This window comes from Musa acuminata, chromosome BXJ2-3, assembly GCF_036884655.1.
Source record: "Musa acuminata AAA Group cultivar baxijiao chromosome BXJ2-3, Cavendish_Baxijiao_AAA, whole genome shotgun sequence".
In the NCBI taxonomy this organism is placed as follows: Eukaryota; Viridiplantae; Streptophyta; class Magnoliopsida; order Zingiberales; family Musaceae; genus Musa; species Musa acuminata.
In genome coordinates this window covers 12733400-12757988 of record NC_088340.1, presented here as the reverse complement: position 1 = coordinate 12757988, position 24589 = coordinate 12733400, and the positions used below count along the sequence as shown (strand labels likewise).

The window sequence follows — 24589 nt, the reverse complement described above, 5'->3', positions numbered from 1 at the left end:
GTGGCTAAGGTTTGCTAGACACATAGTAGGGCACCCTCTAGTAGGGTTTCCAAAATACTATAGCATAATTAATTAAATAGTTTAATTAATTATTATTATCTAGTAGTCCTACGTGGTGATATGTACATGTGATGTATGATGTAGACAGATAATCATGGACCATGTGATGTGATGCATGTGTATATTATTATTATTTTTATTATTATTATTATTATTATTATTATTATTATTATTATTATTATTATTATTATTATTATTATTATTATTATTATGCCTTGTGAGCCTCTATTTTTTTCTCATTTATTATCGGGCCTACGTGCTTGTGATTATGCTATAATTACACGAGGAGGCGCAGTAGGAGCGTAAAGGTGATAGCGGGACTCATGAGGTTGAGATGGACGATTGTGACGTATAGAGATGTTGACGGAATCGATTAAGACGAGATGGACGATCACAGGGCATAGAGATGTGTCGATGCACACATAGATTATGATGTGAGTGATTGGGCTCATTGGCTCGGGCTTGATCATATTAGATTATGGTCCATGATTATTTGGTGTGATTACTCATATGATATGTGATTACTTATACACCTATTAGATATGTATATATATTTGCATGTGATGTAAAAATATATATTAAATATATATATGTGTGATACATCATAGGAGACCGAATCAAAGTCTCCCCTCTCGATAATATTAAGTCGATAAACTTGAGGCAATTAGATTGACCCACATGGCCTTCCATCGTTATAGGGAGAAATCAATTCTCGGCGTAGGTTGAGTTGGTTGAGTCCCTCAAGACTCACCTATATCATGATTCGATATATTGCCTATGACATAGAGATGTCAGCGGTGACCTGAGGACGTGGTATGTTTAGTCGAGTCCCTTGAGGGCATATCATCGAATCAAACTTATCTTTTAACGATGGTGATGACTTAACTGAACATCATGGTTGGTCGATTCCCTCGAGGCCATGATGGTTCGGAGACCAAACAAGACAAGAATCATAAATAGTTGTGATCGAGAAGAGTTGCATGCCTTTTTGGGCTTAGCATGATTGGTCGAGTCCCTCAAGATTATGTTAAGATGCCGATTGGATCCCGATCCCCATTAGAGATCTGTTGGGAAACTCTGATTCACAAACTTGAGAGAGTTATATATTTTATGAGAAAATAATAGGAATAGATTAAGATAGAAGTCCTTATGTTGATTGTTTATGTTTTTACAAAATTTACATGTTATTTATTTATGCTACATCTCTTGTTTGTCAGAAACATGTCGCTTTCAAATCTCTTATGTAGCATACTTGATGTCAACCGTCTCACTAGTCCAAATTACACGGATTGACTCCGCAACATTAGAACCATTCTTACGATGGAGAAAATCATGTAAGTCCTTGATATAGTGATGCTTACACCCGAGGAAGGGGCAAGCGATGATGAGATCACTCGCTACATGAAGTATATAGATTACTCCACTCTTGCTCAATGTTATATGTTGGGCTCTATGACTTCCAAGTTATAGAGACAGAAAAAAAAGATAGATGTCAAATTCATTCTCCTGCATCTCCACAAATTATTTGAGGAACAGGGAAGGATTCAACGATATGAGATATTTAAGAGTCTCTTCTATGCTAGGATGACTGAGGAGACATCGGTTCATAACCATATCTTTAAGATGATTGAGTAGATAGAAAAACTCATAGGTCTGAGAATGGCTCTAGAGGATAACATGTGTGTGGATCTTGTGTTTTAGTCCCTACTAGATTTTTTTTCTTAGTTCATCATAAATGTTAATATGAATAAGCTTGATGTGGCTCTCCTTGAGCTCCTCAATATGTTGAGAGAGGCTGAGAGCACTATCAGGAAAGAGAAGCTAGTTCTCTATGCTAGTGATACTAAAAAGAAAAGGAAAGTAGAGAAGTCCCTTAAAAGGGTAAAGGCAACGACAGACCGAGTAAAGCAAAGGTTGCCAAGAATGACCCAGTAAAGGACAAAGACCAGTCCTTCCACTATGGCAAAGATGGATATTGGAAGAAGAACTATAAGGAGTACCTTGTAGAAAAGGCATAACAGAAGCTTGTAGAAGCTTTAGGTATATTTTTTATCAGTCTCCATTTGTTAGATTTTTATGATAATACATTGGTATTGGATTTCGGTAGTGCTTATCATATCTGTAATTTATTGTAGATTCTAGCAAGATCTCGAAGATTGGTGAAAGGTGAGATGGATCTCAAGATGGACAATAGAGTAAGAGTTACTATTGTTGTTGTCGACGAAGTCACATTACATATACTTGGTAAAGCTATTATTGTATTGGATATATATTATTTTATTCCTTCTATTATCAAAAATATTATTTTTATTTCATGATAGTTAGTGGATATAAATTAGTTTTGAGAATAATGGTTGTTCAGTAATAGTGGATAATAAGATCAAGAAACATTAAATAATGATTTATTTATGCTAGATACTACTCCATATATCATGAATGTAAGGGTGTTTAATAGAAAACGAGATGATGTAAGTTATACAAAGATGTAAGTCTTCTTATTTCTTTTATCTTTTAAATTTTTTTAATTAACATATTTATGCTGGTCTTCTTTGAATAAGACTTTGATATTATGTTTGTTTGGTGTTTGTAGATCTTGAAGTAAAAGAAAAAGAATATAATAAAAGTACTTATTATCTTAAACTTATATTAGTCAAAAGGATAAAGTATACTTTTTAAAAAAAAATTAACTAAAGTCCAACGGACCTTCTCATTCTTATCCGTGCACAAAAAAAAATCAACTACTCATCGAAATCCTAATTATTTAAATTAATTTTATCAATTGTCATATTTCCATACCCAGATTCCAACTACCACCATCTTGGATACGTCCAATGAACGGAGAAGCATGCAGCATAGAATATTCTTGCCAGAGAAGAGTCGTAAGAAGATCTAGTCACTCGATCGCCACCAAATCTTTCTTACATTGTGTTCGATATCTTCATCTTCACCTCTAAAGTTCAGTGTCTTAGGGATATGGTGTAGCCGGCTTGGCTAACAGGTGGGATCAATCTCCGAGTAAAAAAGAAAGACAAAAGCACCACCAAATCTTTTCCTAGAGAGATCACAAAGGTCATTGATTTTGTTCCACTTTGTTGATTTGATATTAATGACTGGGTTCTTACCCCTCGAGATATCCAATCTCGTTAAGATGACAGTTATATTATAAGCTATACAAATTCGTTGCTTCTCGTCGGATTTGATTCGGAAAAGAGGATTCTTACTCGGGGATCCAACCCGCACTGCATCATGCACGCAGATATCCACTAGAGTAACAACAGATGTAACATAAGATTGGGTGCTTAGGCACATACTATTGCTCTCAGAGATACAAAAGGAATTGTGCATCAATATAGCTTTTTTTTTTCATCTATTACTATTTTAATTCTTGCACGATAGCTTGTGGAGGTCACTGTTGACTGGTGCATCTTCTCGTGGGTAAGATGGTAAATGACTTGTCTGATTCCCTTTCCCTTTCGGTGCGTTATTGCAGGTATTGTGATCCAGCAGTCATCCATTCATTCTTGGGTGGTCTAATCATGCTCATTATGCTCGACAGCAATCAATAATTATATACATTATTCGATGATATAGCAATGATGGGATGAAGAGCACGGGGTCCAAAATTTTAGATAGGCTTTTAAATTGAGAGCCAGAGGTGCAACGCTAATAATGCTGTGCATGTGTGCATGTTGCCACCAACAGCTGCAGCGTACGTGAGCACCACGCAACCCCTATAACGTAGGAGTCGATACCAATCTCAGACGATACACCAACTTTTAGGAAGTCATCATCGTATTATTAGCTCCCAGCTGCACAACGCCAGCCATGTGTTCTTGCATCACTGGCCATCAGGTCGGAGCAGTTGTCATCCGGCTTGTCATCCTTGCTTCACATAATTTATCACTCTCTCTCTCTCTCTCTCTCTCTCTCTCTCTCTCTCTCTCTCTCTCTCTCTCTCTTATTGGATGACTTTGTTCTGGCACAATCTCTGATGAAATTGTTACTAAATATTCTTTATCTGGAGCTGCAGAAGACTCGAAGATGATAGAAATCTTCGATTAATTTGTGGTGCTTTCGAAGAGGTAGCGGGCAACCAACCTCCGTGCAGCGTTAGTTGATTCCGGAATTATTTATTGTTTGACTTGATCATTATTTTATGCAAGAAAATTTCATGTCACCGTCGGAGTGCTCTCTGACTTCATCCTTTTATGGTAGTTCGGCAGCCGAGTAGATGGACAATTCTGCGTTCTTGATGAAACCAGCGGCATCAATTTCTCTCCCCCATTTTTGTTTAATGGAGAAGGGATTTGTTTGCATCCGCCGCAAGTCAAAACACCCGACCACACAGCATCCGGCGTTAGATCTGCAATCTCCGATCTCATCCAGTCCATTCTTATTTCCGAGCTGAAGCCTTCCCTTCCCCCCCCAACAAAACGTGACGCTGAAACGCGACGTCACGTCTTTTTCTTATCACTACGCTCCAAAAGGTCAACCTCCCTCTTGCCTTCCGAACTTGCTTGCTTCGAGTGAGCCGACGACTCGCTCCTCGATCTTTTATTATCATTATTATGCGGTGGAATCGGGTGGTGGAGGCAAGTCAGCTCGTACCCCAATTGACTGCCGGTTTGACCAGGTCTGGGCTCGGGGTTGGGATCGCCGACGAATAGTTTGATGATCCAATTGATGGACTCCGTTCGGCGCCATCGATGTGTGTGGATCGTCGCCACCACATTTGGATGGTTGGGATATAGTGCGTCGAACCATGTAAATGACCGAATCGAAGCTTTCGGGTGAGATTTGTTCGTGATGCCAGCATGTGAACCGTGGTCCGGATTACGGAGCTCCGAAAGAAAGACCGCGGTTTCGGAATAGTTCCTTCTAGTGTTGCCATGGCCATACATTACCACCCCCAAAAACCCCACCCTCCGGGTCTAAAATATATATATATATATATATATATGTACCTCTACCCCTTCATCGCATTCCATCCATCTTCTTCCAGCACACTTGATTGCCTTCTTTCTCTCTCTCATACACACCCTGTCCAGGTTTTTCTCAAGCAGAAGAACCAAGGAAATGGTGGCAATGGACGTGGTGGTGGGGGCTGGCGGAAGGGAAGAAGAGACAGCTGATGAAAACTACGTGAAGGGGGTAAGGCACCTGTGCGAGAGTGGCATTTCGAGGGTCCCTGCCAAGTACATCCTCCCTGTCCCGGACCGGCCTCAAGTTGCTCCACATGAGAGGAAGGATAACACTGGTTCCAATCTAAGGCTGCCCGTGATTGATGTGGCTCGACTGCGTACGCCGGATCGCGGTCGAGTTTTGGAGTGCTTGGATAGAGCGTGCAGGGAGTATGGCTTCTTCCAGGTGTCTGCTTTGGTGGTTCCTTGAGTTCATATGATCGGTAGACGTTATAGAACATGGTTGTGATCGCTGTGTGTTGCGTGTAGGTGGTGAACCACGGCATGAGCAGCGAAGCTCTACGGAGAATAATGGATGTCGGGAGGAGATTCTTCGGGCTCCCACTGGAGGAGAGATCCAAGTACATGACGAGCGACATCAGGGGGCCGGTGAGGTACGGCACCAGCTACAACCAGATACAGGACAGCGTGTTCTGTTGGAGGGACTTCTTGAAGCTCAGCTGCCATCCACTGGAGGAGGTCCTCCCGTTCTGGCCCTCTGCTCCAATGGATTTGAGGTGAGGCTCCCTCCCACGTGGTGTGTTGTCCATCAGAATGCATTCGCTTGATTCATGCACAGTTGCCCATGCTGTCAACGTTCATCCCACAGTAATCCTGCCACATAATCTTGGAAACAACGAGATGCCATCCCCCTGTTGAGTAAATCCTATGCAGCAGATAAATATAGCCGTCATACATAGCAGTAGACTCGGAAGCAGTGATCTATTCAATAAAAGATTTGGAAACAATGGGGACAAGTCTACTAACATGCACTGTGGTGCCCAGTGCATAGCTGCTCTGAGATTAACTGGTTTTGGGGCTGTCGGTACATCATTAGTGTGAGCCAGCACATCCGGTAGCACAGGTAGCCACCCCGATTAAAGAATATATGGTAGTAGCACTTCAGTCATATAGATAACTAATGTATGTTTCGCATGTCTTTGTCACTCTTAGATGCTTCTAGGAACCTTCTCTGCAGCCACAACCTTAGCTCTCTGTAGATCAAACGTTATCTATGTGGTTGGTCGCCTGGGTGATATTTTTTTCTCTGTCACTCTTACTGGCCAGAAATGCTTTTATGTGACAAAGAAGAAAAATGCTATTATTGAGGATATGCAAAAAGAAGCCAGCGAAAGAAAAGCAAATCATTAATCATGGCTTCTGTGTCACTGTCCAGAATATATCCGACTAGATAATCATGGAATGTTGTAGGAGTAAGTAGTTGTTGTATCTGATGTTATGGTTGATGCAGGGATGAGGCGGTTTCATATGCTAAGCAAATCAAATCCTTGTTCTGTGATATCATGGCAGCGGTCCTTGAGATCCTGGGAGTGAACAGTGGCTACCTCGAGGAATTCGATGATGGAACGCACCTCGTGGTCATAAACTACTATCCACCCTGCCCTGAACCCGATCTGACACTCGGAATGCCGCCCCATTCCGACTACGGCTTCCTCACTCTCCTGTTGCAGGACCATATCAAGGGGCTCCAGGTTCAACTTCGCGGCAAGTGGATCACCGTCGAGCCCATTCCCAACTCTTTCGTGGTCAACATCGGCGATCATCTAGAGGTCAGTGTTCGATGTCTGTTGCGTCGGGATTAGAAGCAGCATGAGTGGCTTTCTGGACGCCTTCTGCTTCACAAGTTACGACGACCATTATCCTACGGACCTTAAAATTTACGCGTCATGGAAGCAGGACGGGTGGCTTCCTTCATGCCTCCAACTAATGGCTCTCGTTGGATTTGCCGACGCAGATATTTAGCAACGGGAGGTACAAGAGCGTGCTGCATCGCGTCGTCGTTAACTCGACGAAGCCCCGGATGTCGATCGCGTCCCTCCACAGCCTCCCCTTCGCGAGCGTGGTCAGTCCTTCGCCGGAGCTGGTCGACCGGGAGAACCCGAGGCAGTACAAGGACACCGACTTCGCCGCCTTCCTTGACTACATATCCTCCCACGAGCCGAAGCGCAAGAGCTTCCTGGAGTCGAGGAAGTTGCCTCCCCATGAGGTGCGGTCCAAAAGTCAATGAGGTGCAGGCATCTTCGGTGGCGTGAGATGTCCGTAAGAGTCCATGCATTGTAACCTAAATATTTGTCGGGCAGTATGTGTGTAGTGTAACTCGACTCATCGTCCTCTTGCGCTGTACCTCAGCGTCGTAAGAAGACAAAGAAGGCGGCACCCCCCTCCCCCCCCCACGGAGAGGGCACAGAAGACAGCATTCATTTTTGCGTGTAAAAATCTCCTGATCAAGTGCACCAGAAAGCTTTAGTAGGTTGAACTCCTACAGCTCAGTGATCTGTTGAACTTGCGGTGGTCTAGTGGAAGAAGAGCGTAACCTAAGGCTTGGAGCCCGGTCCGAACGGCCCGATTTTAGAGATCATGCACGAAATCGAGCCTCGACTCGTAGAATACATGTCGGAGGTTCTTTAATTCTAGCGAACCTATAATCCTGATGATTGATGTTGGCCCATCCGTATGTAGTTTTAATTTCAGCGAACCGTGAATCACGAGCCTCCAGCGTGTCTATTTCTTTGATTCAAGTCAAAATTCTCCTAATCCATACAAACAGAAAAAGAAAGAAACGAAAAAAAAAAAAAAAGAATATGTATCCGCGCATTTAATGCCTCCAGCGGCATCCAATGCGGGTTGAGTTACTGCAGGGCCCCGCACCGTTACCCATCGTTACGCACCATAACCAGGGAGGTTGGATGCCTTCTTGCTTTCCCGGGAAGGTATCCTATGTGGGAGAGAATAAAGGGTTAATTAGTCCCCTGGGGGTTGCCAGTCACCATGTTTTAGGTTTTTGACCAACCACTGCTATTAATCCTTGCTTGTTGAGCGTTTGCGGGTGGTACAGAACAAGAGATAAAGATGTAAGCATGGAAACACATCACGTTGTCTCTATCCTAGAACGGACAGAAGAAGAAGAACAAGAAGATAAGATAGCTTCCAAAGGGCCCATGAAGCAAAAGTAAAAAGCCAAGGAGATCATCTTGGAAGAAAGCACTAGAGCGCTGCGGAAGAGAGTGAGGATTGAAAAGAAGAGAATATTGTTGCGTAACACCTACTGGCCGAGCAATAACTCTTTCCCCAAACCCTACCTTCCGTGTTAAGCCTTGCCACCCTCCTTCCCGTCCTTTCCCCTCGCCCGTATATATATATATATACATATATATATATATGTTATCCCTGTCCCGTTTAACAGGGGAAGTGTTATCTCTCTTATAGTATGTCAGACTCCCCCAAGCTATCCTGTGGCTGTGCGGCTACAGAGCCAGTGTTGCGGCCCATCGTGACAGTGAGGTCAGAAGAAGACGACGGCAGAACCACCTCGCCATTAAGAGATGGTGACGGCAATGAAGGGTGCCACACTCCGACGTCAGAAGAGAGCAAGCTGCCATCTACTCCCTTGAACTGCCCGCCTGCGCCGAGGAAGCGCAGGAGGATCGCCGTTAGCAGGAGGCGGCCACGGCCGGACCAGGTGGAGTTCATCGTGGTTGGGGCCAAAGAGATGGAGCAGCTGTTCTCGAGGATAGATCAGCCACCGCGACATGCCAAGAGGCAAAGGTGTGATAGTCCAGACGACAAGTAAGATCGACGGCAGCATTCAGCTTATTTTTGCTGTTCCTCATGGATGTGCACTCAGATCTGATAGGATTTGGTTCATAATCTTCTATGTTTCTTCTTGTTAGAAGCTTTTATATGTGAGGTGACAGTTGATATGGTTCCTTAGACCTTGTGATCCAAGGTGATATTGTCTTTGTATTTCGTTTTCTTTATCTTTTACATATTTTTTTCTTGTGTTTTTGGCCTTTGTGACGTATGTACAAGGTTAAATGATGCGAGTGATGGATCGGCCACATTTAGTTATTGCTGCTGCAGCAGCAGCGTAATTGAAGATTGTGATGCTCACATCAGCTATAAGAATTTTTGGTTATTCTCTCCTCGATAATTATAGCTACCAAGAGATGGGAAGGTGGGACGTTTCGGCTTTTACGCATTCGTCGCTTACGGAATCTATTTAATATTAGGTGAGATCGATCTGAAATAAATTGTGAACTAAAGTATACATATTTATACAATGATAAATGTTTCTTGTCATATTCACGTGCATCGTATGGTATTATGGGCTCTACGATGCACGCATTAAGCAAATTAAGCTTGCCTTGGATTCTTTAGCTTTCCTGGTTGGAGCAACATTAGGATAGAGATAGAGATAAGACTGATGTGCGTCTCACACGGTCAAAGTGATATGTAATCTCCATGTACTGTAACCTTGACTTTGTAGGAATGCCATAAGGAATTTTATGTATTTTCGTTCGAAGAAAAAAAAGAAGAAAAAAAAAAAGGAATTTTAGGCCAGCGTGAAGCAATCAACAGGTAAAACTCACGGGGATCGCGCCGTAGTTGAAGTCCTGCTCCCCCTGTGGGGCAGCCGAGCGTACACGTGTGGTGGGTATAAATTCTAAACGACACGGGTCGGCGTCCATTTCAGGGAATCCTATGCTGGGAAGGAGCGAAAACAATTTTCTACCCACCTCGCATACCTCGTTAAGAATCAATCACATTACAGTCGTTGATTACGACAGGGATATAGATAGACCGCATCATCATTCCGAGACGTGAAGGCACGAGAGCAGGACGTATGGTAATGGCTTCGGGGTGTCCAGTCTCTGCAGCGAACCGATCAACAGTTAAAAAGTACGAATGATGCATGCTCACAGACTCGCGTTTACGTAAGGCTTCAGCGTGACGAAAGCCACATGTGGGCATCTACGAACGCAAAGCAAGGGAGGAGGGTGAACGTTGGAAGCAAAGCGATAGGGGCATAAAGGGGAGTAGGAGGCGAGGAGGCAAAGCGGTCGGTCTACGGCGGAATCCGGTGGCTTTAAAGGGAGGAGTTCAAGTTTGGAGTGTGGGCTGTTACTTTGCACTTTGGACACCTCGCCTCGCATTCTATTCATGCGGTGAGTAGACAGCAGCCGAAAGATCCCATGCAACCCAAAAGAGGGAAAAAAGCTGAGACGAGTTTATTGAAGAACAGTGGGTGTATGTATGTCACAATGCTTTTGGCACATTCAGGCTCTCAACGTGAGAGCCCATTGAACCGCCCACCCAAGTTTGAAGAACAGGCCTCGGCCGATCTCGCCCAGCCACATGGTTTCGGGAGCCCGACAAAAGCCGAGAAACCCTTAGCGGCAGCCTTGTCCCACTCGAGAATTCCACAACCACACTACTAGGAATCATCTCGCTATGTAACCGTGTCAGCATCGGTCATGCAGCAAATTGTCCGGCGGCCTCTCGAACGTGTCGCACACCATGCCGTCGACCGCCGCCATCCCCCGCGACGATTTCCCAGCCCCGGGTGCATCCGCTTCAGTCCCTCCGCTTCTGGTTCGCGGATCAGGCTGTTCCACTTTCTTGGGAGTTTGAGGGTCTGCTTTCTTGTCCTCGATTCGCCACCTCTTAACTCCTCTTCCTGCGTTTCCTCCTCGGTGATGGACTCTGCTTCCTTTCCTTCCATTCGTCTGCAGCCTCTTCTGGGTGCTTCCGCTACCTTCTCTTTGCTTCGGTAGGTGGTGACCAGGCGACGGTAACTTGAGCTTCCTTGGCCTCTACCGTGGCGTTATTTGTCTACATTGCCCACGATGTAATTAACACGAGTGGCATTTACAACCAAGAAAAGAACAAAGGATCTACGTTGGGCCGGTGAAGCGAAGAAGGTGAAGCATCGCCATCAAAAAAACGATGTTATTGTCTATTAACTCTCGCAACCTTGTCTGGACGAAAACGATTCCAGGCCGGCGGGTGGCGCTGTAGCGAGAGTTCGATCTGACACAGCGAGAAGACACATCGGAAAGTTATGCACATGAGGGATCGATGGGATGGGATGCCTTCACACCACCACCGAAACGGAGGGCATCTGTTTCCAGTACTACTGCTACGTCCCATCAAAAATTTATAGTGCTCATCCGCTGGCTTACGGAGCAGCTTAAAGGCTCGTCCGCTGGCTCACGAGTGATGTTGTAACAACTCCCGGAGGAAGAAAGAAGCTTACGTTCCTCAGATCTACCCGCCATTTGCACGTAATTCGATGCACCCAAGGCGCGCCATGAGCCGTCAGGAAAAGATCAAGTACATCGATTGCTGCAGCCGTAAAGAGTACAATCAAAGTTAGGGTTAAAATGACATCACCCGCGGGGCCCAGATTATTCCTGTCAACTATCATCTCAGTGACGAGCGTACAACGCCGAAGCGTACTTTTCTAGTTCAGAAGTTACCGCGGCACGGCAAAAAGGATGCAATAGCATGTACCGGTGGAGACGTTGCCATAACAGCACATAAGTGGTGGCTTTTGACTCGTTCATGGCGTGAAACATAGGGTGCTACGCTGCACGCAGGAAAGCAAAGCACAGGGGCGGTGGAAGCGAATCATTATGAGGGGAATCTTGAACCTAATTTGTGAACGAGTGACACATGCCGGAGAAGGTTTGTGACAGCAACCTACAGCTCAACAGCAGACCTAACCGACTAAACTACCACACCGGGAAGACGAGGGCCGACCATTTACCATTAGTTTAGCCCTTAAGAAATCTTCCTAGAACGCCCCACCCGCCTCGCCCTCATCATGGTCCTCACGCAGGGAAAGGGGAGGAGGAGAGAGAGCCCAAAGTGGTCCTGCCGAGGGCGTACTAGCAGGCCTTCAAGAAGCCAGTTCATATGGAACTCAAATCCCCGTCTCATGAGGCTGTCAACAAAATTCGCCAAGAAAAAGCAGCCAAGGAGGACGCCCCACGTATACTGGTCCTCGACCTCAGTCGATCTTTCTTCTTCGTCTACTTCGTTCATGGGTGTAAAGCCATGAGAAAGACTAGCTAGGTCTATGCCCCGCCCATTCCTGGGCCCAGTCGTCCTCATCAACCATGCGCTGGGTTCGGCCAACCTGGACCTGCTCCTGCTCCTATTTAATGCAAATGGACGCCCTCCCTCCGCAATACATCAAGTTGGCACTTGTGTCATTGCCGGTGACATCAACTATTTCACTGATGCCATTCACTGGAGTGGGGGAGGGGGAAGTACATGTTTGATCTATAGGACCTACTCCTTACTTGATGCTATTATTTGTTACTGTGCTTTAGCTTACTTGTCTACAATACAACGAAAGTGATCCGCCACCTACAGAATTGTCTAGATCAGATGCCCCAACTAGCACGAACCTGAAAACCTTTTGTTCTCCACCAATAAAGCTTCGATACGATTCATAAAATTCTACCATTTCATTACATGCACAGGTAGAATTCAATTCTATATTCGCATAGAGACGATAAAGACCAACGATGCTACCGCTGCAACATGTAGTGGCATCTGGTTTGAAGTGACAGGAAGCAACATTTCGAGTAAACAAGTTTCACATCGGGGGAACTATTCCTTCCATATGCCTTCCGATGTGCGCACAGCTCACAGAGAACATTAATATTGTGACAATGCATGCGAGATCAATATTGTACAACATAATGTGACAATGAATGCGGCTAATAATTTGAGGAACTCTAGTGGAGGCTCTATGCAAAAGCAAGCAAGTGAGAGAAGACCTACATTTCTTATGGGGAGAGAAAAGAAGAAGGATTGCCTCGTTATAAAGGCATCGCATAAGAATAGACAGCGAATAACCATAATTGTAATATCAATGATTCACTTATTACACTCGCACTGTGAATGGAATAGAATTTGCACCTGTTTCGGTTTGGCCCTCTCTCTCTCTCTCTCTCTCTCTCTCTCTCTCTCTCTCTCTCTCTCTCTCTGTTGCCGTGTGCTATTACCGAGAGGAGGAGGAGTTTTCCTGGGATGGGAAGCGTTGAATCTAAATGGCTCGTCTTGTTTTAATAGTAATATATGTTTCTGCTTCTTCTTCTTCTTAGTAATTCACATGCTGCAGCAGGTCAGGAGGCGAAGGGGGCGCGGTGGGGGATGCCCTTTCGCCTTCTCGAGTTCGGCGGGGGCGGAGGACGCGCGGGGTCTCGGGCGTCGTGGCCCACTTCCTCGCAGGATCCCCCACCCCATCTTCCCCTCCGCCCACCCTTGCTCTCCTCTGCGGCTGCTGTCGACGATGATTCCCCGCCGCCGCTGGCGTCCTCGTCGCCCGGGTGCAGCACAAAAGTCGCGTCGCCGTTGCGCTTTATCCCAGCCAACTACATTTTTTGGTTTGTGTGCGTGCGCACCGTCAGATGTTGGATTAATTAGGATCGCTTGGGTCGGGCGCGCGAATTACGATGCGATTGGACGAGGGGAAGAATGTGTACCGACCTTGCAGCCCAGGGAGCAGAAGCGGAAGGGGTCGAGGAGGGAGCGGGCACAGATCTCGCAGGTGTGGGGTGATGAGGAGGAGGGTGGGCCGGCAGCCGAGGAACCGGAGGCGCCGCCTCGTCCGGTACCGCGCGGCTGCGGCCGCTCGTTGAGGAAGAGGACGCGCGCGCTGTTGATGACGTAGGTCTGGACGCCGCTGATGTCGAGCACCTTCTGGATCTCCGCCACCCGCACGACGTCGTGGTACGACGACCGCCGTATCTGCCACAGCCGCCGCCGCCGCCACCAGTAACAAAACAAGACGCCCTCGTCACCGACAATTGAACGGAGGAGGGGCGAAAAACGAGAAAAGGAAAAGAAACGAGAGAAGAACGGGCTAATGTGGTTGACCTGGATGACGCGGTGGCCGGAATGGCGGTCGGAGCGGCAATAGAAGCAGAAGGAGGAGGCGGAAGCGCCGCAGTCGAGGCAGAACATGTTGCTCTCGCTGCGGGGGGCGTCCGGGTGGAGAGGACACGCGGCGAAGAAATGGGTGGAGAGGAGGGGCTCCAGCCACGGAGGCACCAGCGACGCCGCCACCCTCCTCATCATCATCGCCGCCCCCGCCCGATCCAACGGCTCCGATCAATGTCGGCACCGCGACGAGGCGGAGGCTGGTAGCGGAAATCGGGAGACGCAAGGGAAGGGAAGCGAAGAGGCAGGGAGGAGAGGAAAAGGGGAAGGAAACAAGAGACTTTTGAACTCAGTAACCCGTAAAGCAACAACGGGGTGGGCGGAGAGGGGAAAACATTAACAAAAATAAAAGCGGTGAACGAGGAAAGAAAGAGGCAAAGCGGATTTGATCAACGGATGGCATCGTGCGAAGGGTAGATAGGGAGGGCACGAGGCCGTTGGATCGGGTTGTGGTTCGGCCTACGTTACTCGCGTCCCTTCGTAAGCGCTCCCCCGCCGAGGTCGGCAGCTGGGCTACGCGATGGTCTAAGAGCCACGGATCCGCTGTTCGATCTCCAACACGGAGGCATTTCTGTCGAGTAACGTGGCTTCACATGATTCATAGTTATATGCGGGACCCATGTGACTTGTCGGATCGAGGGCGCCCGGAACGCTTGCGTGTGAGGGCCGGCGCGCGCCGGATGATGAGGAGGGGGAGCGGCGCACGCTTGGTGTGGGGGTTGGAAACTTGCCCTTTTTGGGGGCAAGGAAAGATGGGAAGTCGAATGGGCGTGAGCTGGGCCCAGGGAGGATCCCACGTGGAGCGCGTGGCCAGCGTGGGCGTGACGTGTGCGGCTTCACGGGGACACGGGATCGTGAGGGAGCGAAAAGAATCCCGGACGCAAGTGGGATGGGCCTCGGGGAGTGCTCGCTGCGGTCAGATGCGTTAGGCACTAAGCCGCACGGATTTCGACGTTTTTGACGGCCGAGTCGAAGGCGGGCGCGGAATTGTAAGAGTTCGGTAAGAGGTCAAAGATGGGACCTAAACGGGAACGGCTGGTGCACCCGCAAAAAAGAAACCCAAAAATGGACACTTGGCACGGCAGCAGGACGACCCGACGCAGTAATTGCAGGCACGAGTTGAAGGCGTGGCATGTAGAGGCGTATCGCCCTCACCGACGACCCCACCACCTCTCGCACCCCAAGTCAATCGATCGCGCGACTTCGACAAACGGTCAAGCCCGTACGTGGCAGCGGATATAATCATTGGGACTTGGCCCGTACAGATGAGACTCATGGTCAGGATCGTTTGGCTTTTTTTTTTTTTCTTTTTCTTTTCGGTGTCGAAGGCATTCCCAGACCTACACGATCATTTTTTTTATACAAAGAAATATTATCTCAAAAGTAAAAAAAAAAAAAAAAATTTATTAATATCACATAAAACTCGATTCAATTTATTATAAATTTAAGTAGTATTATTCTGATTTAATAGATAGAGAGAGTCAAAGTCAACCGATGTTCACTTTGGAATGCCCAAGGTACTTGATTCAAGATTATATAAAAATTATTTTGAAGAATATACTCGATAAAGTTTCTTAAGTTTTTTATTGATTTTAATGATTCCATCTATGCATTCTTAAGATTGTACTTGGTAATTTTTTTATAATGTAGTATATGATCGTTAGATCGAAGTCATGGTAAATGTTAGGAATGGTTAAACACATCCTTTAGCCATAAATAAGATCATGAAATTATTATTTGAATCGAGGATATAAAATAACCACTTTGTTGGGTTAACTTAATAGTTAGAAGTAATACATGATCAAACCATCGAGCATCAGTGAGAGAGACGATCCCACTACTCTAAACAACGAACGAGATGGAATGTGTGCAGCTGCACTTTGGTGGCCTTGCTTGCTTTGCTTGCTTGCATTTCTACCCATGCATCCATCATCACCGTATCACTTGGCAAGGTGGCCTACCAATCCAAAGAGAACCTTTCAGAATTCAGAACAAAAAAACTATTCCCTAAACAACTGTATTGATCTTTAAATTTGAGTGAAAAAAAAAAAAAAAAAAAAGTACTTACGCAACTCTCGGTTGTTTGACATGCTTTGGGAGTATAGTGGTCAATCTAACATGCCAATTTTGATCGAATGTGCACAGCTCCTAACGGGCCCTTCTCGAGTTCGGGCTGATCCAATTCACAAAGTGGGCCACATCACCACAGCAAACTCTACTATCCTAAATTGAAAGCCCCCGGTGACAAGGACGCATACACGGATCTTGACGCAAAGGAATGATCAGCACAGAAGAGATCCGTCAGTGGTCAAAATGATCGGCTGCATCACACGTTAGGATAGGTACTCAACGATGGCCATTTCGATTCACAGTATCACCTCATAAAAGTGATTCCCTTTTAGCAAAAAGCTTCTCAAAACCCTTTATGCGCGGGGCCCCACCGCATGGGGCGTCTCCTATGGTCCGTCCCACAAATAAATCATTTCCATCAACTAAACAAACAGCATTCCCGATCTCATGTCGATCCTTGTGTTTGGATCCATAGATTACGAGATCCAAACTATTCGTGTCTTCCACGTGCCAATCAATCTCGTGTGCTGATCCGCCCGTCGCCACCGCACGCACTCTCCCCCACTACCGGTGCCGTCTCCTCGTCCGCGCCGCCCATCCAGGTCTGTAGCATCGTAGCAGCAATCTTGCCCCGCCCATATCGCCCCCGCAGGGCTCGCCATCATGGCTCGAGGGCGAGGGCGCGCTGCGGCGAGGAGGAATCCGGGTGGGACGACGTCTGGTGGGCTGCTTTCATGGGATTCGAACGCTCATCAATCCCCTCATCCCAATTAGTGACCCCGGTGGGATGTATCACCCTGTTGAGGTGTGTCGGATGGAGAGAGCACCCAAAAGCTTTTGGGGCATTCATGATGGAGCGTGGGCGTGGTGTGTTTGCTGCAACTTTTGACCCTCGAACTGATGATGCGTCGTCTTCTTTCGCCTTTCCCCTTTCTCCCAACGCATAAAGAACTCTCAGTCCTTGCTCTTTGATGCATCCATAGAACGCTGACGTTTCTTCATCTTCGACGCAATCCACAAATCTCGTCGAATTATTCAACACCCCATCGTATTGTGCCTATCAATAGCTACCCTGAACCAAATTAAGCACGCCATGTTCTCCGATAAGACTCGTTCTTAACTTTGTCGTCGCACACATGCATGCTTCTCTAAGTCTTCCTTGTGGGCGTCACTGGTAGTAGAATTTACGCAAGCGATGATGCACATATTCCACGCGATCATTTGGTCCCGCTGCACGTTTGATGGTGGTGGAACCGCCTCTCGGTTGGTCCTCCTGTTGAAGAAATCAGCAGCACAGGGAGCCATGGCAGCTTGAGGATGTCTTCATATGCACCGGTTGGGTATGGTTCCCATGTCCATGGTCCAAAAGGTGGACCAGACGCAGACGGTCAACTTGCAAGTAGATCATCATCCCTAAATGTTTAAAGCTTCATAGGACTTGGAAACGTGGCTTCTGTACCAATCTCCCGCTTATGTTTGACTTGGATTTCATTCTTTTAATGGTGATGCCACGGCAGAGCAAGTTTCATGTGTTTATGGGCAAATGGATCCATTCACACGATGGAGCGAAGAATGAACCTAATCTCACGGACAACCAACCCACCGTTCCAAAACAAGTTAGTCCTTGTACATGTAGAAATCTTATACGAGGAGTCCCCTAGACGCAGTTCACTAGCAGCCACGAGCACCGGCGCAAAGGTTGTCACCTTTTTAAGATTCGACTAGTGGGCAAAGGAGCAGCAAACTTGCAGTCGTTTCATGGCATCGAGCCCTTGCAAGCATGCGTTTGGGTTGGACAGGGACAAAGCAGGAGCTGCCACTGTACGACTCCGTATCTCCTTGTCATTTCCTCTGGAGTCTGCGAGAATCCCCTCATCCGGCGAAGAGGCCAAACAAAAGTCATCAGAGATATCACACTATGCATCCACCACTGGGAGTTTTACCAGCATGAATCCGACTTCCTGATCGACAGAAGTAGACACACTAACGTGGTGGCTGTTGGCAACAACAAGGAGAAGGAATCTGCATGATACGAGTGGCCTTTTGCAGTATGGTCTCGTGCGTGATGTCGGCCGGCTGCTAATAGATGAGTCATAATAGTAGTAGTACTTGGCTGTTTGACAGCTTTTCCTTAATTAATTAATTAATTATAAGCTCATCTCGATCGTCTTAGGAATTACTATTCTATAAGCTAAGCTATTTATATTAATATTGATCCTCGAAGATAGCCCTTTGCCACGGTTTCGATTTCGGAACTATCTATCTGTTCTGATTTTCCAAAACAAAAAAAATTAAAATCGAATCGTCAAAAGATTCGATTCTCGAATTGAACCGAAATTGTCGGTTTTGGAATCGATCGATTCTAGTTCGGAAGGTTTTGGTTTGAATCGTTATTATATATATATATATATATATATATATATATATATATATATATATATATATATATATAATTTTTTTTAAAATTAAAAAAAATATAATTTAATTTTAAAAATTTTAAAAATATATGTATAACTATAATGGGTAAATTTGATTAAAAAAAATAAATAAATAAATTTATAAACATTTTAATCAGACTAAATATCTTTCTCAAGAGTCCAACCCAAGTCTTTTGAATTAAACTTAACAATGTAACCATCATCCCATAATATTATTTATATTTTATAAATATAATATAATTTATATTTATTTTTAACTATATTTAATAAAATCAATGTTGAATCGTCGATGAAGGTTATGGTCAATTTTAATTCAGTTTGAAACCAACAAATCATCGAATTAATTTTATTTTGATTCCAATCGAATCTTGATCAAAACTATTCGAATATAATATTAAAGATATAAAAAGCTGAGAAATAAGTAGAATCATCGAGTGGCCAAAGTGGCCTCACAAGTCAATAAAATAAGGATAGAGATAATTATAGATCAACCTTGATAACCTATCCATTATAATTATAAAAATTAAATATAAAAAATATAATTATAAATTTTAAAGTTTAACAATTAGATATATGACTATAATGGGTAAATTTGATTAAAAAAATTATAAAATTTTTAATCAAACTAAAAATACCTTTCCCAATATTCCAACCCGAAGTCTTTTGAATTAAACTTAACAATGTAACCATCATCCCATAATATTATTTATATTTGTAAATATAATTTAAATAGATATAGATATATATTTAATTAATTATATTTAATAAAATCAAGATCGAATTGTCTCATGTTAGCGTGATCTTAGTTGAGTTTGAAACCAACGAATCATCATATTGATTCGATTTCGATTCGAATTAAAGCGTGATCAAAATTATTTGAATTTAATATTAAAGATATGAAAAAAAGCTAAGAAACATGTAGAATCATTGAGTGGGCAAAGTAGCCTCACAAGTCAATAAAATAAGGACAGAGATAATTATAGATCAACCTTACTTAACCTTCCCATTCATGTGCACTCATGTTCTTGACCTGATCTTACATGTGGCCAGAAGCATATTCTCTCGCATACACACCAGCAGTTGCCCAACATGATAGCATATGACTGTGCATGGGAATTTGCGAGACATTTCCCACACCGCATGAAGTAGTAGAGAAGAGATTGGTTGTCGGTGGTGATGGTGGTGGTGGTGGTGGTGGTGGTGGTGGTGGTGATGGTGGATGAGAGTACTTTATAAAGTGAAAGCAAAGAGAGCCAATGCAATTCTCTTTACCACACAACTCTTTTAAGGGCAACACTCGAGAGATATATTAAATTGATGACCTGTCTCTATTGGGGCGGGCAAGCTGTCCCTAAAAGCAGGAAAGCTCAGCACCTGAAAACACCCACAAGCAAGTGCACGAGCAGATTCCGGGAGTGGAATTCATACATTAAACAACGAAGTTACTCTTGTACTGACGTATGTTAGGTAAAGAATGTTTCACGAGGTGGAAGAAGCTCCTCTCTTCAAGGAAATTCTCATGATTTTTACCCGACAAAGGCTGGTGAATTGATACCCCCAACAGTGAAAAGTGAACGCGTGTTACTGCGCCGAATGGGAAAGAGAACGAAAGGTGAAGCTCGAAACTTGTGCTTCTAACAATGACAGTGCGAGCGTGTACTTATGTCGAAGATTGAAGAGTTAGTGAGGTCGCGTCTCCGTAATCAAACGTCAGAGCGTATCATACAGTTCACGATGTGTCCCTGTCGGCCACAGTGCTGCTACTGATTTCACCATTCGATCGGTATCTTTTAATACATACATTAGCTTGCAGTAGACATGGAAGAACCATGCGACATATGTGGAGTTGTCATCGACGAAGGCGACGTTTTTGTATGATCACTACGTGCTTCTCTCGTACAGATTCAATTCATACAGCCATACCGCCCTCAACATCCGGAAGGTCTATGTGAACAGGAATAAACAAAGAAAAGCCTGCTTTGTTGGTGACCTCTCATGAGCATGTGCAGTACAAGTGAGATACCTCGAGCATGTTGTAAGGTCAGTCGCCACCGGAAGGTGGGGCTCATCACGAAACCTACCCGTGCGTCCTCTCCATCCTCCTCCCATCGGTTCTAGTCATCATTAGCAGCATGTCGCCAAATGCAAAGGAATCGCCGATGGATAAAGGCCACGGCGGTCGTACCTGCGAGCAGATTTATACTCCTTTTTGTACATGTAATTTCTACATCGTTAACAGCTGCTCGCCAAAGATAGAACTGTTTGTTGAAATGCGCCCAAGAGCAGCGATGGAGAATGCGGTCGACCACCCAGGACATGCGACAGTTGACGTGACGTCTCTTTGATTAGGCCGTGGCGCATATCCGAGGCACGAATGCGCGCCACCTCCTCGGTCATGACTTTGGTCGTGACTCGAGTCGGGGAATGAAGCTTTTCATCTTTAATTAGAGCCTGGCCGCCGGTGGGGACGACTCCACGCTGACAGTGACACGTACATTCTTCTTCTCTCGCGGATATATAGACCCCCACCGAGCATCACACCTCTTCATCCTTCGTTCCCTCTCTCGCTCTCTGTCTCCGTCGTGGTTGGTTGATCGTTAGTCGTGGCGGTAGAGGGATGGCAGAGGCCGGAGCGAGGAGCATATGCGGCGTGCCGGAGAGGGTGCAGCTGCATGTGGCCATGCTGGCCCTGCAGTTCGGGTACGCCGGCTTCCATGTCGTCTCCCGGGCGGCCCTCAATATGGGGATCAGTAAAGTGGTGTTTCCCGTGTACCGGAACATCATCGCCTTGATCCTACTCGTTCCCTTCGCCTACTTCCTCGAGAAGTAAGACCTCGATGGCTCCATCTTTGCATCTCCACACACGACTGTTAGATTTGGCTCCTGAGCTAATAACCTACGCCACGTCCCTCTTATGGACGGCGGGGTACTGACGATCGAGAAACTCTGATTGGCTTCTCAAGCTTAATCTGTACCAACTAATCAAATTTCAACCAATGACACGGGCGTTCACTGAACTTGTCATATAACCAGATCACGTAAAGCTCTAATTTGGTGTTGGTCAATGCAGGAAGGACAGGCCGGCGATGACGCTCTCTTTCCTCATCCAATTCTTCTTCCTCGCTTTGTGCGGGTAAGATCGTTTGTTTAAGACATTCTTGCTCTGATTCGATGGATGCGAGCGATGATATTGACCCTAGTTTTCGATACGTGGAATCAGTATAACTGCAAACCAGGGATTCTATCTGCTTGGGCTCGACAACACCTCTCCCACCTTCGCCTCCGCCATCCAAAACTCTGTCCCAGCCATCACCTTTGCCATGGCTGCTGCCCTCAGGTGACATCCCTTCACGTTTTCCTCACTTGGTTGCTTTCTCGGTCCGTAGTAATTCCCAAAACTTGTCTCGAGCAGAATAGAGAAGATACGGTTCGACCGACGCGATGGGATCGCGAAGCTCGTCGGAACTCTAGCCTGCGTCGGCGGCGCGACGATCATCACGTTGTACAAAGGTCCCTCCATATTCAGCCCGTCGCGCACGCTGAACGAAGCGACCCCGTCGCCCTCCGCGTCCAAAATGCTGTGGTTGGGTGATGCCAAAGGGAAGAACTGGACGCTGGGCTGCCTCTTCCTCATCGGTCACTGCTTGTCGTGGTCGGGGTGGCTGGTGCTCCAGGCGCCCGTGTTGAAGAAGTACCCGGCGAGGCTCTCGGTGACCTCGTACACGTGCTTCTTCGGAGTGATCCAGTTCCTCATCATCGCCGCCTTCATCGAGAGGGACGCCGATGCTTGGATCTTTCACTCCGGCGGCGAGCTCTTCACCATCCTCTACGCGGTGAGCCTTCCATCTTTAGTTCCGGATGTGCATGGATGCATGAGTGTCGGAATCTTAAAGCATGACCAATTACTATGATTCATAAGAAATATGACCTTATGAAGTGTCTCCCAAACCTAATCAATCATTCACTCCAATATTGGTGACCACGGATGGCCCTATCCAAGAAAAATGCTTAGAGGAATCAGCCATGCTATTCCATGCCCTGTAAGCACGAACAGTGAAAAGGGCGCAGGTACCATCAAAGATTTAAGGAAACGGAATAAAGGAGCTAAGGCTCCAATTTGCGTGTTTCCAGAAATTTTCGAGTGCTTTGTTCTCTCCCATATGTTCTGACTGACATCCTTGCTAGAGAATAATGGTGATGGTCCCTAATGAGAGATCCTTGCAATCATGCAGGGAAAACACGAGGTCATCACCCACCCTAGAACTTGTTCTCTTTTCCCTCCTTGTTATTGCTCGCATACTTTATAGACTGGCTGGCCAAAGCTAACTTTGTGCCCAGCTTTTTTTCCTTGTAGATTTGAAGCAAATATATCTATGTTGTGCTCAGTGTCCAACTCAGCGGTGGGCATAATTAGCGACAAAGTTTCCACTAGGCACTGCCCTATGAATCATTGTCGGACTCTGTGGCGAATGATTAGGGTAGAGAGAGAGAGAGAGAGAGAGAGAGAGAGAGAGAGAGAGATTTCCTTTAATTATACGTGTGCAATTTTAGATGGTACAGCTACAAACCCAAAACTTTTATGTTACGAAGGCTAAGAAGGAGCCATTAGCAACCAAAGTGATACCGACTGCATAACGAAGTATATTTGACATGAATTCTATGCAGGGATTTGTTGCTTCCGGCATCGCCTTCGCTGTGCAGATATGGTGCATTGACAGGGGCGGCCCTGTCTTCGTGGCCGTCTACCAGCCAGTCCAGACTCTGGTTGTTGCAATCATGGCGTCGATTGCTTTGGGAGAGCAATTCTACCTCGGCGGGTATTGACCAGTGTGTGTCAAAGAACAAAGAGTTTTGTTTTAGAGTCGGCTAAGTTTCTCTGTTTTGTTTCAATGATTCATGCAGCATTATCGGTGCCGTGTTCATCATAGCTGGGCTGTACCTGGTGCTGTGGGGAAAGAGTGAAGAGCGAGCCTTCGCTGCTAAGGAGGCAGCCATGGTTGTCTCCTCCACCTGCGACCATGACGGCGTCAGACCCATTGCTTCACCTAAAGCTTCCACCCTAACTCAGCCGCTGTTGCCCTCGCCACCCTCTGAGAACGTGTGATCCAAACCGTAGACTAATTGTAATGCCATATTGCCAGGAGGAAGACTGGTGTTTGCTTGAAAGCAGAGTCGACGTAGATGTGTTCAGCACGGTTGGTCTATGTTTTCCTTGATGAGATTGATGAGTGCCCTGTTTGAAGAAGCTACTAAGTTTGCTTTTGGTTTGTTTGCTGTCCATCTTCCACTGTTTGTATGATATAAACCTGTAGAACAGAATCAGAGGAGCATCTTTTGGGTATCATTTGGAGTGTCTGTTCATCTCTATCGATCCACCAGCGACTAGAGAGTGACAAGCAGAAGGCGGCATGCATGCTCTTCAAATCACCCTACAGGCTCCGTCACATCAACCATGACCCACTAACCAAAGCAAGCACTATATTATGATGGCTTTCCATGCTTGAATCTTTGACAATCTCATGCTAATGATCGGTTTCTTCCCCATGGCCTATGCACAAACTTAGGAACCTGAAAACCTGAATTTATAAATATAAAAAATAGAATCAGATTATTATTATATAAAATAATTTAATGTCAGAATTAAAAATCAAATAACGTTAGTTCAAATGTAGGATACCTAATTTTCAATGTCATTCATAATATTTTGTTCTTGTTTATAAATTTGCTATCGTCTAATCCGAACAAAGCGATATGTAAAAAGAATTAGACTCTTTGATAAGAGGATGGTATACATGTGGTATAGGCATATATCCCATATTAGTAATTATAATTAACAATAATATTCTTCATAAAATACTACCACAAAAAGAAAAAAAAAAGAAAAAACAAAGATTGTGACTCGCCTCTTTGAGGCAGCCCAATGGGCTGCTCTATTGCAATCTATGAGGCAGTGAGTGCCACTAAAAAAAAAAACACTCGAGGTCTTTTGGAGCCATTAGTATTCAATTGAATAAGATCGAGCAGGGGTTTGATCTATTTGAAGTCAATAAAATTGCTTATGTTGTTTCCTATAAATATTAAATG

At 45.5% G+C, this 24589-nt stretch overlaps 3 protein-coding genes across 3 annotated transcripts; 2 read left to right on the top strand and 1 right to left on the bottom strand.

The window, feature by feature from the left end:
- Positions 1–5030: 5030 nt before the first annotated feature.
- Positions 5031–7531, top strand: LOC135607427 (probable 2-oxoglutarate-dependent dioxygenase SLC1). Its single transcript, XM_065099231.1, has 4 exons — positions 5031–5427; positions 5511–5758; positions 6493–6811; positions 6997–7531. Exons 1-4 carry the CDS (start codon positions 5137–5139, stop codon positions 7267–7269), a joined length of 1131 nt encoding a protein of 376 aa, XP_064955303.1. The 5' UTR covers positions 5031–5136; the 3' UTR covers positions 7270–7531.
- Positions 7532–12890: 5359 nt separating this feature from the next.
- On the bottom strand, positions 12891–14318 carry LOC135607426 (protein RGF1 INDUCIBLE TRANSCRIPTION FACTOR 1-like). Its single transcript, XM_065099230.1, has 3 exons — positions 13935–14318; positions 13545–13805; positions 12891–13429 (listed from the first exon to the last, which is right to left on the bottom strand). The coding sequence occupies exons 1-3, from the start codon at positions 14136–14138 to the stop codon at positions 13181–13183; spliced, it is 714 nt and encodes a 237-aa protein (XP_064955302.1). The 5' UTR covers positions 14139–14318; the 3' UTR covers positions 12891–13180.
- Positions 14319–21044: 6726 nt separating this feature from the next.
- On the top strand, positions 21045–23849 carry LOC135607425 (protein WALLS ARE THIN 1-like). The gene is made up of 6 exons (XM_065099229.1): positions 21045–21331; positions 21576–21638; positions 21726–21842; positions 21918–22338; positions 23171–23322; positions 23408–23849. The coding sequence occupies exons 1-6, from the start codon at positions 21123–21125 to the stop codon at positions 23607–23609; spliced, it is 1164 nt and encodes a 387-aa protein (XP_064955301.1). The 5' UTR covers positions 21045–21122; the 3' UTR covers positions 23610–23849.
- The last annotated feature ends 740 nt before the right edge of the window (positions 23850–24589 follow it).

What these genes read in the sequence shown, in the direction of transcription:
- LOC135607427 (XM_065099231.1), top strand. Translation starts at nt 5,137, where the DNA reads ATGGTGGCAATGGACGTGGTGGTGGGGGCTGGCGGAAGGGAAGAAGAG. An exon ending in TCTGCTCCAATGGATTTGAG is followed by an intron (nt 5,759 to 6,492) that starts GTGAGGCTCCCT and finishes TGGTTGATGCAG; the next exon opens with GGATGAGGCGGTTTCATATG. An exon ending in ACATCGGCGATCATCTAGAG is followed by an intron (nt 6,812 to 6,996) that starts GTCAGTGTTCGA and finishes TTGCCGACGCAG; the next exon opens with ATATTTAGCAACGGGAGGTA.
- LOC135607425 (XM_065099229.1), top strand. Translation starts at nt 21,123, where the DNA reads ATGGCAGAGGCCGGAGCGAGGAGCATATGCGGCGTGCCGGAGAGGGTG. An exon ending in TTCTTCCTCGCTTTGTGCGG is followed by an intron (nt 21,639 to 21,725) that starts GTAAGATCGTTT and finishes ACGTGGAATCAG; the next exon opens with TATAACTGCAAACCAGGGAT. An exon ending in GCCATGGCTGCTGCCCTCAG is followed by an intron (nt 21,843 to 21,917) that starts GTGACATCCCTT and finishes TGTCTCGAGCAG; the next exon opens with AATAGAGAAGATACGGTTCG.
- LOC135607426 (XM_065099230.1), bottom strand. Translation starts at nt 14,138, where the DNA reads ATGATGATGAGGAGGGTGGCGGCGTCGCTGGTGCCTCCGTGGCTGGAG. An exon ending in CCGGCCACCGCGTCATCCAG is followed by an intron (nt 13,806 to 13,934) that starts GTCAACCACATT and finishes CGGCTGTGGCAG; the next exon opens with ATACGGCGGTCGTCGTACCA. An exon ending in TCTGCTCCCTGGGCTGCAAG is followed by an intron (nt 13,430 to 13,544) that starts GTCGGTACACAT and finishes CAAAAAATGTAG; the next exon opens with TTGGCTGGGATAAAGCGCAA.